Below are 13,182 nucleotides of genomic sequence, written 5' to 3'. Positions count from 1 at the left end.
CCCCGCCTGCCCTCCCCCGCCCCCCCACCCCTGGCCCATCCATCCCTGCGTCTCCCAGGCTCCTCCTCTCCTTCCCCAGAGATCTGAACGGGCCCTCCCCTGCTCTCAATCTGACAGTTGCTACCACTGCTCCCAAGAGAAAGGCCAGAGCCGCTGCCTGCATCAGGCCCCTTCCCCAGCGGGGCTCCAACCAACCCTGCTCCCCTCTCCTCTGGCCACCATGAGCTGTGGTTTCCCAGTTCTTCCTTCTTTCTCAGCTCCCTGGGGCGCAAGTCACTGCCTAATTGTGAGCCAGGCCCTGTCCCTTCTCTGCCCACAGCCCTCCATGGCTCCCACCTTCCTTGAGGGGGAAAAGCCCAATTCCCCCCGCAGCCCAGGTCCTCCATGAGCTGCCCCGTCCCCTCCCCTCCTCCCTGTCCCCCCCTCTTCACTCTGCTCCAGCCACACAGGCCTCCTCGCTGCTCCTCCAACTGTCCAGGCTCGGTCCTGCCCCAGGGCCTTTGCACGGGCTATTAGTGCGGCCTGGCCTGGAGCTCACCTCCCCTAGAGAGCCACACATTTCAACGCCTCGCCTCCTTGGGTTTCAGCTCAGCTTCTCAGTGAGGTCTTCCTATACACCTTATTCAAGGCCTTTGCACGGGCTATTAGTGCGGCCTGGCCTGGAGCTCACCTCCCCTAGAGAGCCACACATTTCAACGCCTCGCCTCCTCCGGGTCTCAGCTCAGCTTCTCAGTGAGGTCTTCCTATACACCTTATTCAGATTGCTCCCCACCCTACTTTCCTGCTACGCTTTCCTCCACAGCTGCTAGCACCTTCTGGTATACTATGTAATGCATTGTTCTGAGTTTTGCACATCGTCTGTCACCCCAGGAGGATGTCCACTCTATGAGGACAGGGATTTTCTCTGTCTGTATCCCCAGCCAGGCACAAAAGTGGCGCTTGAGGGACTCTTCCTAAATGAATGACTGTGCCTAGAATGCCCTCCTGCAATGCTCTTCACCCTTCACCTTTCTATGTCCTACCTTTTCCTCAAAACTTACCTGATGCCATGGACTCATTTTCCTCCTCTGGGTTCACCATCCGCCAATCCTCTTCCTTTTGAAGCTTTATCCTCAGGGCAGCCCAAGAGATCTTTCAAATGCACGAACCTGCCCTTGCTGCCCCTGCTCCAGAACCTTCTGTGGCTCCCCAGTGCCCTTGTCAACCTGCCCAACTCCATCTCTCCTCCCTGACCTCCCCCCAACCACGTTCTACCCTCCAGCCTCNCCCGCCTGCCCTCCCCCGCCCCCCCACCCCTGGCCCATCCATCCCTGCGTCTCCCAGGCTCCTCCTCTCCTTCCCCAGAGATCTGAACGGGCCCTCCCCTGCTCTCAATCTGACAGTTGCTACCACTGCTCCCAAGAGAAAGGCCAGAGCCGCTGCCTGCATCAGGCCCCTTCCCCAGCGGGGCTCCAACCAACCCTGCTCCCCTCTCCTCTGGCCACCATGAGCTGTGGTTTCCCAGTTCTTCCTTCTTTCTCAGCTCCCTGGGGCGCAAGTCACTGCCTAATTGTGAGCCAGGCCCTGTCCCTTCTCTGCCCACAGCCCTCCATGGCTCCCACCTTCCTTGAGGGGGAAAAGCCCAATTCCCCCCGCAGCCCAGGTCCTCCATGAGCTGCCCCGTCCCCTCCCCTCCTCCCTGTCCCCCCCTCTTCACTCTGCTCCAGCCACACAGGCCTCCTCGCTGCTCCTCCAACTGTCCAGGCTCGGTCCTGCCCCAGGGCCTTTGCACGGGCTATTAGTGCGGCCTGGCCTGGAGCTCACCTCCCCTAGAGAGCCACACATTTCAACGCCTCGCCTCCTTGGGTTTCAGCTCAGCTTCTCAGTGAGGTCTTCCTATACACCTTATTCAAATTGCTCCCCACCCTACTTTCCTGCTACGCTTTCCTCCACAGCTGCTAGCACCTTCTGGTATACTATGTAATGCATTGTTCTGAGTTTTGCACATCGTCTGTCACCCCAGGAGGATGTCCACTCTATGAGGACAGGGATTTTCTCTGTCTGTATCCCCAGCCAGGCACAAAAGTGGCGCTTGAGGGACTCTTCCTAAATGAATGACTGTGCCTAGAATGCCCTCCTGCAATGCTCTTCACCCTTCACCTTTCTATGTCCTACCTTTTCCTCAAAACTTACCTGATGCCATGGACTCATTTTCCTCCTCTGGGTTCACCATCCGCCAATCCTCTTCCTTTTGAAGCTTTATCCTCAGGGCAGCCCAAGAGATCTTTCAAATGCACGAACCTGCCCTTGCTGCCCCTGCTCCAGAACCTTCTGTGGCTCCCCAGTGCCCTTGTCAACCTGCCCAACTCCATCTCTCCTCCCTGACCTCCCCCCAACCACGTTCTACCCTCCAGCCTCACTCTGTGCCTTTGCACTCTCTGTTCCCTTTGCCTACAACAGCTCTTTAGTACCTTCCCCTGACTGATCCTTATTCATTCATTTCTCTGGCCTCAATTTAGATATCACCCTCTCCTGGAAGCCTTCCAGGACCACTCCCACACCCGGGGGTCCAGCACTTCCTCCGGGCTCCACCATGCCTGTGCCCCCTCATCACGGCCTTGATAATCCTGTTTTATCTGCCTGGTCCCCAGAGCTGACTCATCCATCGGACACAGGGTCCCACAGAAATATTTTCATTTTAATTTCTCTCAAAATCAGAAGAAGAAAAAAAAATAATCGTAATGAATCTATATTAATGAATCCAGCTTAGATTATATGAGTCTTTATACCAACGCAGTCATAAAAGATCATTTTTAATATTTTTTCATAGAGGAAGGGGCCTGTAAAGGACATGGGGCCTCGAGCCCCCAGAAGTCTTAATGTGGCCAGTCCCCTGTCTCCAGTGCTGTGAAGGCAGAGATCAAGCCTGGGTCCCCAGGGCTGTCCAGCACAGGCCTGGCACACAGCAGCTTAATTACTGCTTGTTAGATGACTGAATATCAAGCAATCGCTGGCTGGCTCACACGTAATAGGACATGCTTGATAAATGGGTGGATGGACGGAGGGGAAGGACAGGGCGGACGCTGGGAACACCTGGACCAAGCAGGGACCAACAGCGCCCCCTTGTGGTGTGATGCTCATCCGCCTCTGCCTCCGCTTCTCCCTGCAGAAAAGCCCTTAATCGATTGGGAGGCGGTAAAGAGGGAAGAAAGTCGAGAAGGAGGAGGCGATCTCAGCGACAAAGACCTCGAAGACAGACGACTCAGGGCTCAAACCCCGCGGCTGGAAATTTCGGGCTGTGTGACCTGAGGCAAGTTACTCTGCCTCTCTGATCCCCAGGCCACTGAATAATGTAATCAAATAGCTCAGAAAACAGCAGCTATTTCTTACCTTCCATCCTGGGGCTGCAGGAGGTGAGGAGGGGACACCCTGGATGGGGTGTTGCTCTCAAGAAGTCCCTTCCCCCCAAGGCTGGGAGGTGATAGAGCCTCCTTGAGGACTAGGCTGCGACAGAGAAAGGGACATAGGTTTGGGGTGGGGTTGTCAGATTTAGCACAAACAAAAACAAAAATAGTGCTGGCCCGTGGCTCACTCGGGAGAGTGCGGTGCTGATAACACCAAGGCCCCGGGTTCGGATCCCATATAGGGATGGCCGTTTTGCTCACTGGGTGAGCGTGGTGCTGACAACACCAAGTCAAGGGTTAAGATCCCCTTACCGGTCATCTTTAAAAACAAACAAAGCAAAACAAAAAAACAAAAATAAAAACTAAAAGTAATGCCCAGCTGAGTTTGAATTTCAGGTCAACAATGAATAATTTTTGAGTATGAGTATGTCCCAAATATTTCGCTGGATACACTTATACCCCTAAAATGTACTCATTGAATTCACTTGAAATTCAAATTTAAATGGGCATACTGAATTTTATCTGTCAATCGGAGTCTGGGGGATCCTGAGGGGTGGGCAGGGAAGGCTTCCAGAAGGAGAGGGCAGTGGATCTGGAAAGGGAGGGTGTCCCAGGCAGATAGTTCCCGAAAGACCTAAGCTAGCTAGGGCTGGCCCCGTGGCGCACTCAGGAGAGTGCGGCGCTTGGGAACGCAGCAGCGCTCCCGCCGCTGGTTCGGATCCTATATAGGGATGGCTGGTGCGCTCAAGCGCGGTGCGGGCGACACCAAGCCGAGGGTTGCGATCCCCTTACCGGTCACAAAAATGACAAAAAAATAAATAAATAAAAAGAAGACTTGAGCTAGCTTGCTAAGGACCCTCCCTCCCCTTCCCCCACCTGCACCCACACATGCGCAGGGGCAAATGCCGGTGGCTGTTTTCACAGGGGACTGAAAGGGGTGGAGGGGGAGTCGATCTGTACAGCAGAGCAGGTGAGCCTGGCTGTTCTGCCAGCCTGATCCTCCCTCCCTACCTGGGACAACCTGCCAGCCCCTGCCCGGCCTGCCGCCTCTCCACCTCTTTCCCACTATCCAAGGTCCTGCCTGCCCGGCCCTTTTGCTGCAAAGATGTGAGGCAAAGTCACCAGGACATTATCTGAAATTGGGTTACATCCCCTTGTCCAGAGATACTTTGACACTGAAGGCCACTGAGAAGCGAAGGCTACCACGCATAACTGTCACTGATCTTTGAGCTGTGTGACCTTGGGTAAGTCACTTCACCCCTCTGAGCCATCCTGCCCTCCCTCCTCCCTGTCTTCCCCTCCGTCACTCCTCTCCAGCCACAGGGAGCCGAATGAGTGAATGAGTAGAAAGCAAAGACCTGCAGCAAATGTCATACAGTTTTCACCTGTATAGTTTGTTCCTCTCATCATTTTGGGGTCTCAGACTCACTTGGGAATCTGACTAGTTGCATGTGATTACTGAAATTTAAACATTCAGTTTCTCTGTGCACAACAGGCATGTGGTACTAGTGGCTACTAATATTGGATGGTGCAAAATTCTAGGACATTCCCAACTTTCGCAGAGAGTTTTATTGCACAGTGCTAGCGTAGGCGCTGTAAAAAAGAAAAAAAAAAGTGCACTCAGTCACACACACCCAATTTTTTCCATGTTTTTTCTAGAGTTCCAGAAATTCCATGCCAATTCACATAATTTAGCAGATGTAGCAAACTCGTGGCCCCTGGGTGAGATACAGCCCCAGCTGGGTATTATTTTATCCAATAGTTATCCAAGAGAAGATAGTTTTCTACAGTCTGCAATTCCTCTGGATCTGCAAATCCCAATGTTCTGCCCCTCTAGGCAGGGCTTGCTGCCACGCCCTCAGCAGAGACATTTACCTCCTGCCTAGCCCCTGGGGCCATCTGAAATTAAGAACTTGGTTTATAGACCAAGAGTATAAAGAATATTTGGGAGGAGTGTGGGTGGTGGAATCCAATCGAGGCAGCTTCAGGAAGGGCTTGATCCAGGAGCTGGAGAGAAGAGGGCCTGGCTCCTGCACTGCCCCTGACTAACTCTCTCTGGGCCTCAGTTTCCTCATCTATAAAATGGGGATGATAAAGGGACGACGTAGTGTTGGGAGGGTTAAGGGCAAGCAGAAGGGGTTCCGAATGTGTTTACTGCTGTGTGGTTCGAGGTGCCCGTCCTGCTGGGTCTGGCTTGGCTCCATCAGCCAGGCGGCGAGGCCCCCACGCGCTGGGGGAATCGCGCAACCATTGCTGGGTTCTCGCAGCCTCAGTTTGGCCACCTGTGAAATGGGGGACTTGGGGGATCCCAGAACCAGCGCTGCGTGCCCCGGATCGCAGTCATCTCCCAGGCCCGAGTTCACAGGGTCCCCGTGCGGGGAGGGGCGCCCCTTGGCTGGGTCAGGCATCGGGCACGAGTCCCGTGTTCCCCCACAGGGATAAGGTGCGGAGTCCTTCTCGGACTTCACTAGGGGCGACGACGTCCCGGGACCCGCGGAGGGGCGGGGCCTAGTGGGGGGGTGCAGCCCCCCGACCTGATTGGTCATTGGGCCCGTCACTCCCCGGCGCCCGCCCCCCGCGAGGTTAAAAACTCCGGCTCCGCCCGGGCTCCGGACGGTTTCGGAGCTGGCTTGGAAGTCGCGGTCACCTCGACTCGGACGTCCCGCTGACCGAGGTGGGAGGTAGGGGAGCCCGATCGAGCTGGGGGGTGGGGTCCGCCGGGTCCTGGGGCGCCCCAGGGGAGGAGGGGACGGGAAGGGGCTTCCCGGGGGCTGTGCTGGGCCCCGCGGCCTGGGCAGGGAGACCTGAGCGCCCCTCCCCACCGAGGAGTCCAACTTGTGTAACGGGCTCAGACTTTCAAACTCTGTCTTCTCAATTCCGGGGACTTTAGAGGGGGCGAAAGAGCCCCTAAGAAGGGGTAGTATCATGGGGGTGGGCTAAATCCCATCCCCCAACCAATCCGAAAAGTGTGCCCACTTTTGCAAACTGCGGACAAGCCTCCTTGCAGCGCCACCCCCTCCTGCCCAGGAACTCAGCCCTCCCTCCCTGGGCCTGAGAGACACCGGGAGGCCGTCCGTCAGCCTAGCAGAGCCCCCTCCCTTGCAAATGGTTTTGTCACCTGGGAGCTTGCCCCAGTTTCTGGCCCCCCAGCTGACACTGGGAAGGTCTTGAGAAATCCTGTCCCCTTCCCTTGGGTGGGTGTGGCCGCGGGATTGCAAAAGGCCTTCCGTGGGAAGGGCTCCCCCATATCTGCTTTGGGGCCCTTAAGGGGCTGGGCCTGGGACCTTGGTCGCTTGGAACTTTGGAAGTCTGGTCTTAACGTGTCTCTGGGCTGGGGGCTCCCCCTCTTTGGGCCTTGCCCTGTTTCTGAGATGAGGAAGTGGATGTGTGGAGTGAGGGTGGGGGGTCGCTTCAGCTCCAGCCAGCTCTTGCTCTAGCAGCTGGAGCCAGCTTCAGGCAGGTTGCTGACCCCAGAGACTTCAATGGGGCGCTGTTATCTCCAATGGCCACCCTTGCTTAAAGCGGCCCCAGCAGGGATCAATGGACGGAGGGTATAGGAGGAATCTGCCTGAGTCCTATGCAAGATTTGGGAATCTGTTGAGGCCAGGGCAGGGATGCTTACCTGGCCTCTGCCCAGGTGAGCACAGGCCTCTGCCCAGGTGAGCCCAGGCTCCCAAGAAGGTGAAAAGAATAGAATTTATTTATTTATTTATTTTATTATTATTATTTTTTTAAAGATGACCGGTTAGGGGATCTCAACCCTTGGCTTGGTGTTGTCAGCACCACGCTCAGCCAGTGAGCAAACCGGCCATCCCTATATAGGATCCGAACCCGTGGCCTTGGTGTTATCAGCACCGCACTCTACCGAGTGAGCCACGGGCCGGCCTAAAAGAATAGAATTTAGGTCATGATCACCAGGAGGGAGGTATGTCTTCTCACTTGACTTGCCAGTTAGTGGACCTTTGTAACAAGTAGGAAGCCCATTTCTGGCTGTTTTCATGCCTTTGTACGTAGAAGCCAGAGTAGGGTGAGATAGTTCTGCTTACTGAGCACCTGCTATGTGCCAGGCCCTGAGCTAAGTGTCCCCTCCAACCCGCAGGGGCTCTGAGCTAATGTGAAATGCTTGTCCCCATTTCACAGATGTGGCGAGCACAGCCCCTGGGGCGTGCTGCCTTTGAAAGCTCCCACTGCTAGTGAGTTGCAAAGCCGGGATTAGAACCACATCTGGACTCCAGAACCAGTGCTCTCAAAACATTTTGCTGGATTCTGCTTAGGGGAACAAGGCCACCAGAGCCCAGGCTCAGAATCAAGGTCTTGGGTTCTCAATAGGCTCACACCAGAATTCCCCCAGGAACCAGCCCTTAAGGCCTGTACTACTTTAGTCCCGTTTTACAGGTGAGACAAGCGAGGCTAGGGGAGAGGAAGAACCTTGCCCAAAGGACCCCAGCATAGGCAGAGCTGGGACTCCCAGCTTCCGTGTGGAAATCTAGTCTGACAATGCTGTCCCTGCCTTATCTCACCTGGCCAGAAAAATGGAGCACACCTGTGGCTCCCTTCCCACTTGTTACAGTGAGCCTTACCCTCACCTGGGGAGCCCCGCCCTCCCTATACCCCTAAGTCTGGCTTGATTGGTCTGCAGTGGGGCCAGGGGTGGTCTAACTTTTTAATTTTTAAAATTTAAAAAGTTTTTTTGGAGGCTGGCCAGTATGGGGATTCAAACCCTTGACCTTGAAGTTGCAGCACTTTGCTCTAACCAACTGAGCAAACCGTCCAGTTCTTTTTTTATTTTTATTTTTTTTAAAACCTTAACTTTTTTTGAACAGGTAATACTATCTACCTGGTTTAAAAGTCAGAAGCCTCTCTCCCGTCCGCTCCCCCAGCTACCTGATCCTCCTCCCTGCAAGGTGGCCACTGTTAACAATTTCCTGTGTCTCTTTAAAGATTCTATACTAATGTGAGCAAAAACTTTTGTCCTATTCAACACTTTTTGTCTCATAACAATATCTTGGTCCATGTCAGTTACATGTAAGTGTCATTCTTCAGCTGCTGAGCTGGGATATGCTGTTATTATTTTTTAGTCCCCTTCCACTGGGCATCTAGGTTGTTTCCAGTATCATGTTGGGGCTGACACAGGGACATGTACCTCTGCCCACGTGGCAGTGCAGGTATGGGGAGTCTTTCCGGAAGTGAGGTTTCTGGGTCAAAGGGAAGATGCCTCCTGAAACATCACAGCTATTGGCAAACTGCCCTCTCTGGAGGTTTTGCACCATACCTGTCTCTCTGGAGGTGAGGTGATACAGGTGAGCCCTTGAAAGGGCTGCTCTCAAGCCTTGCTTCGGGGACCCAGCTACATTACCAACACCTGGGAACTTGTTAGAAATATAGAGTGGGGTCACCTCCATCTGGGACCTGCTGAGTCAGCGCCTGCTTTTAACAAGGTTCTCAGGTGACTCTTGTGTGTGATAATGAAGGGAGGCACAGCTCTTAGTCTTGGGGTATGGAGTGCGGGTGTGAGTCCTCTGTCCCACGGATCCTGCGTGGGCCTGGACTTTTTCCCTGCCAGGAGGGGCAGAACGGGCTGCACCCTGACTGTTCTGTGTCCACCTGTCCCCAGTGCCTGCTGCTGAGATCATGTCTACCAACGGGACAGAGGCCAGTGCTGGCACCCAGGTGACGGCAGAAGAACCGGTACAGCAGGTGAGGAAGACCTGAGACCAGGGACGGCCCCATGATGCCTGTGCAGTGAGGCTTCCCACACCATGGTGCCCTGGTAGGGAGGCCAAGAGGGGTGTCTTTGTCAGCAAAGTGCACACCACTCACAGTTGCCCCCAGTGGGGTGGGAGAACGGGAATTTCAAAGGCTTTTGGGTAGGGGGGCCAGGAGCAGGGCTCTGTCTGAAAATGCCTGCCCCCCCCACCAGAGCCAAATTATCTTCATCTCTGCGGATTCTCTTAGGGTCCCCCCCCTTGTGGGAAGCCAGTCCCCATTCCAGCTCTCTCCCTCCAGTTAAATAAAGGCTGCTTTTTTTTTTTTCCTTTTTGTCTTTTTTACTGACCGGTAACGGGATCGCAACCCTTGGTGTCGCGCCCGCACCGTGCTCAGCCAGTGAGCGGGAACCAGTCTCCACATGGGATCCGAACCCTCGGCGGGAGCACCGCCGTGCTCCCAAGCGGCGCGCTCTCCAGTGCGCCACCAGGCCGGCCCTAAAGGCTGCTTTTAAATAACTTCCAATGTGCAATTCATATACCATAAAATTCACCCTTATAAAGTATAGTACTCAATGATATTTTAGTAAAGTTTACCAAGTTGTGACCATCACCACGATACGGTTTTGGAGCATTTTTCTCTCCCCAAAAGAAACCAAGTCTCCATTAGCAGTCATCCCCTTCCCCAACCCCTCTCCCAGCTCCTGGTAACTGTTCATCCAATTTTTTTTTTTTGGCATCTGGATAGTATGCGGATCCGAACCTTTGACCTTGGTGTTATCAGCACCACACTGTAACCGAGCTAAGCAGCCAGCCCCCAGTTTCTGTGTCTATGGATTTGCTTATTCTGGACATTTCACATAAGCAAAATCATACAACATGTAGTCTTTTGTCTGGATTTTAGTTAACATTATGTCTTTTGTGTATGTGGCTGGCTGGTATGGGGAACCAAACCCTTGACCTTGATGTGACAAGGCCACAACTGTGACCTTGATGTGACAAGGCTAACCAACTGAGCTAACTGGCCAGTCCCCTGAATATATTTAAAAAGCACTGGATTGAATACTTTCTTTTTATTTAATTTATTTGTGTTTTTGGCAGCTGGCTGGTATGGGGATCCAAACCCTTGACCTTGGTGTTATAACACCACGCTCTAACCAACTGAGTGGACCAGCCAGCCCTGGGATTGTATACTTTCAAAGGATGAAATTTATGGTGTGTGAATTATATCCCAATAAAACTTTAGAAAAAAGAAAAAATAGGTGATGAGCTGGATTTGGCCTGTGGGCTGTAGTGTGCAGCCCCCAGTTTTAGACCGTAAACTCCAGGAGAACGGGGCTGTTGTCCCTTGTCACTGCCTAGCACGTAGTAGGGGGTAAGGTACACGGTTAAAGAAACGAGATGCACATAGGGCTAAGATAAAGGAAGCTCATGGCAGAACCCTGAAGTTCTTGGCTTGTACAATGCTTGGGTGCAAAGTATGGTGAGCCAAGCCATTTTGGTGGCTGGGAGCAGAAGCAAATCTGTAGGGCACCGCGAGTTTTGGGCCCAGTCCCCCACCCTCCTGCACCTGTCCCAGCCTACCTGAGTTGTTTCTCGCCCCACAGCTGAGCGTGGTGGACCGCGTGGCCAACATACCCCTCATCAGCTCTACCTGCGACATGGTGTCTGCCGCCTATGCCTCCACTAAGGAGAGCCACCCCCATGTCAAGACCGTGTGTGATGTGGCAGAGAAAGGTGTGAGGACCCTCACGGCAGCTGCTGTCAGTGGGGCCCAGCCCATCCTGTCCAAGCTGGAACCCCAGAGTGAGTGAAGCCCCGGAGAACCTCACATCTCCCCTCCTGGCTGTTTCATGGGGGGGGGTCTGGCCTCCCTCTGTCCCTGTCCCCCCAAACCAACATAAGGTGACCCTCCCTGGGCACTTTTCCTTTCTTTTATTTATTTATTTTTGGTGGCTGGCCAGTGTGGCAATCCGAACCCATGACGTGGGTGTCATCAGCACCACGCTGTAAGCAGCCGAGCTAACCAGCCAGCCCCATGGTCAAATTTCTGTCCTGCTTTGTCACTTGCAGTTGTATCAGCCAGCGAGTATGCCCACAGGGGGCTGGACAAGTTGGAGGAGAGCCTGCCTGTCCTGCAGCAGCCCACGGAGAAGGTAACGGAGTCTGCCACCAGGAGCCCCTTGGGGACTTGGCTGAGACAGGGGCCCACCTGGGCATGGAGTCTGCTGGTCCCAGCCTCACTAGAGTAGACAACCATGACCCTGTCCTCCTTGGTCCCTCTCCTGCCTGTCCTCACCCCCACTTGGCAGCTGGAGGAATATTCTAAACACTCCCTGTGGCTCCCAGCTCGCCCAGAGCAAAAATGTTCCCCAAGGCCGACACAGCCCCACCTGATCTGGTCCCATCACCTCCCTGCCCTCATCGTCCACCTTGCTTGGTTGCTCCAGACACACTGGCCCATGACCTTGCTCAGGAGTGTCAGTGCCCATGTATACCAGGCACAGTTCAGATTTGGGGGACACAGTGACAGAAACAGAGTCCTTCTCTTCATAGAACTCCATTACAAATACAACAAATGTGCCCATCTTGGTCCTACCCCAGGACCTTTGCACATGCTCTTTCTTCTTTATGGCCCAGTCTTTCAAGTCTCTGTTCTTTCTTTTTTTGTTTTAGTGGCTGGCTGGGATGGGGATCCAAATCCTGTACCTCGGTGCTATAACACTGTGCTCTACCAACCTAGCTATCCAGCCAGCCCTCAAGTCTCTGTTCTAATCTCCTCTTCAGTGGCCTTCTCTTACTTCTAGAAGGTTGTCCTAGCGCCCCGCTGTTCAGTAGACCTTTCTTTGATATGCATTCTCTCTGTGGCATGCAATACAGAATTCTTAACTTTACTTAATTTTTATTATTTTAAGTTTAGATAGTTCCCGAGTGGCTCCCGGAGTAGCGTATTCCTAAGCACATTATGTCAGCTTTTTCGTTTAACAGCTTTGCCGAGATATAATTTACATACTATACCACTCACCTGTGTCAGGTGTACAATTCAGTGGCTTTAGTCTATTCAGATTGTGCAGCCATCGCTCTCAATTTTAGGACGTTTTTGTCACCCCAAAAAGAAACTCCACTCCCCTTACTTGTCACCCTCCTTCCCACCGAACACCCAGCCCAGGCAGCCACGAATCCACCTTCTGTCTCTGTATATCTGCCTACCAGGGGCGTTTCCTCTTAGTGGAATCATAATATGTGGTCTTTGTGTCTGGCTTGTTTCCTTTAATGTGTTCAGGGCTCCTCTAGTTCGTAGCACGTGTCAGAGCCTCTTTTCTTTTTAAGACTGAATCCTATTCCATCATGTGGATGGACCATGTTGGGTTTATTTGTTCATCTGCTGATGGACACTTAAGTTGTTTCCATTTCTTGGCTATTGTGACTCATGCTGCTATGAACATTTGTGTACAATTTACATTTGTTTTTTAAAATGTAATTGCAGTGAAACACACAACATAAAATTTACCACCTTAATCATGTTTAGTGCACAGCTCAGTGGCATTAAGCACATTCACATGGCTGTGCAGCCGTCACCACCATCATCTCCAGAACTTTCTCATCTTCCCAAACTGAAGCTCTGTCCCCATGAAACACCCACTCCCCAGACCCCTCCCCAGCCGCTGGCACCCCCATTCTACTTTCTGTCTCTGTGGATCTGACGACTCCGGGGACCTCCTATGAGTAGGATCACACAGTGTTTGTCCTTGTGTGACTGGCTTATGTCACTGAGCACAGTGTCCTCAAGGTGTATCCACGTCACAGCACATGTCAGGATGTCCTTCCTTTTGAAGGCTGAATCACATTCCGTGGTATGGATAGACCACCTTTTGCTCATCTCTCTGTTGATGGACACGTGGGTTGTTTCCACTTCCTACCTGTTGTACATAATGCTGCTGTGGACAGTCGTGTACAAGCTGCATTCATTTTCGGAGAGTGTGACACTCGACTGCTGATGGTTTGTCTCCTTGGCTGGGACAAGGGCACAGACTGTGTGCTTTGCTGCTGTGTTTAGTGCCTAGTGCAGCCTGGCACGCAGTAGGTGTTCCTCT

At 53.2% G+C, this 13,182-nt stretch overlaps 1 protein-coding gene across 1 annotated transcript in view; it reads left to right on the top strand.

Annotated features, from left to right (window-relative positions):
• Positions 1 to 6,000: 6,000 nt before the first annotated feature.
• The window catches only part of PLIN3 (perilipin 3), a 19,859-nt gene continuing 12,677 nt past the window's right edge, over positions 6,001 to 13,182 (top strand). Inside the window, exons 1-4 of the mRNA XM_008587738.1 lie at positions 6,001 to 6,057; positions 8,998 to 9,080; positions 10,696 to 10,894; positions 11,162 to 11,244. Of these exons, the coding sequence (XP_008585960.1) occupies positions 9,015 to 9,080; positions 10,696 to 10,894; positions 11,162 to 11,244 (348 nt within the window). The 5' untranslated portion in view covers positions 6,001 to 6,057; positions 8,998 to 9,014. The remainder of the gene's footprint in view (positions 6,058 to 8,997; positions 9,081 to 10,695; positions 10,895 to 11,161; positions 11,245 to 13,182) is intronic.

This window comes from Galeopterus variegatus, unplaced genomic scaffold (genome assembly GCF_000696425.1).
Source record: "Galeopterus variegatus unplaced genomic scaffold, G_variegatus-3.0.2 Scaffold4520, whole genome shotgun sequence".
Taxonomy (NCBI): domain Eukaryota; kingdom Metazoa; phylum Chordata; class Mammalia; order Dermoptera; family Cynocephalidae; genus Galeopterus; species Galeopterus variegatus.
The sequence above is the reverse complement of the archived record's forward strand: the minus strand, read 5'-3'. Positions and strand labels throughout refer to the sequence as shown.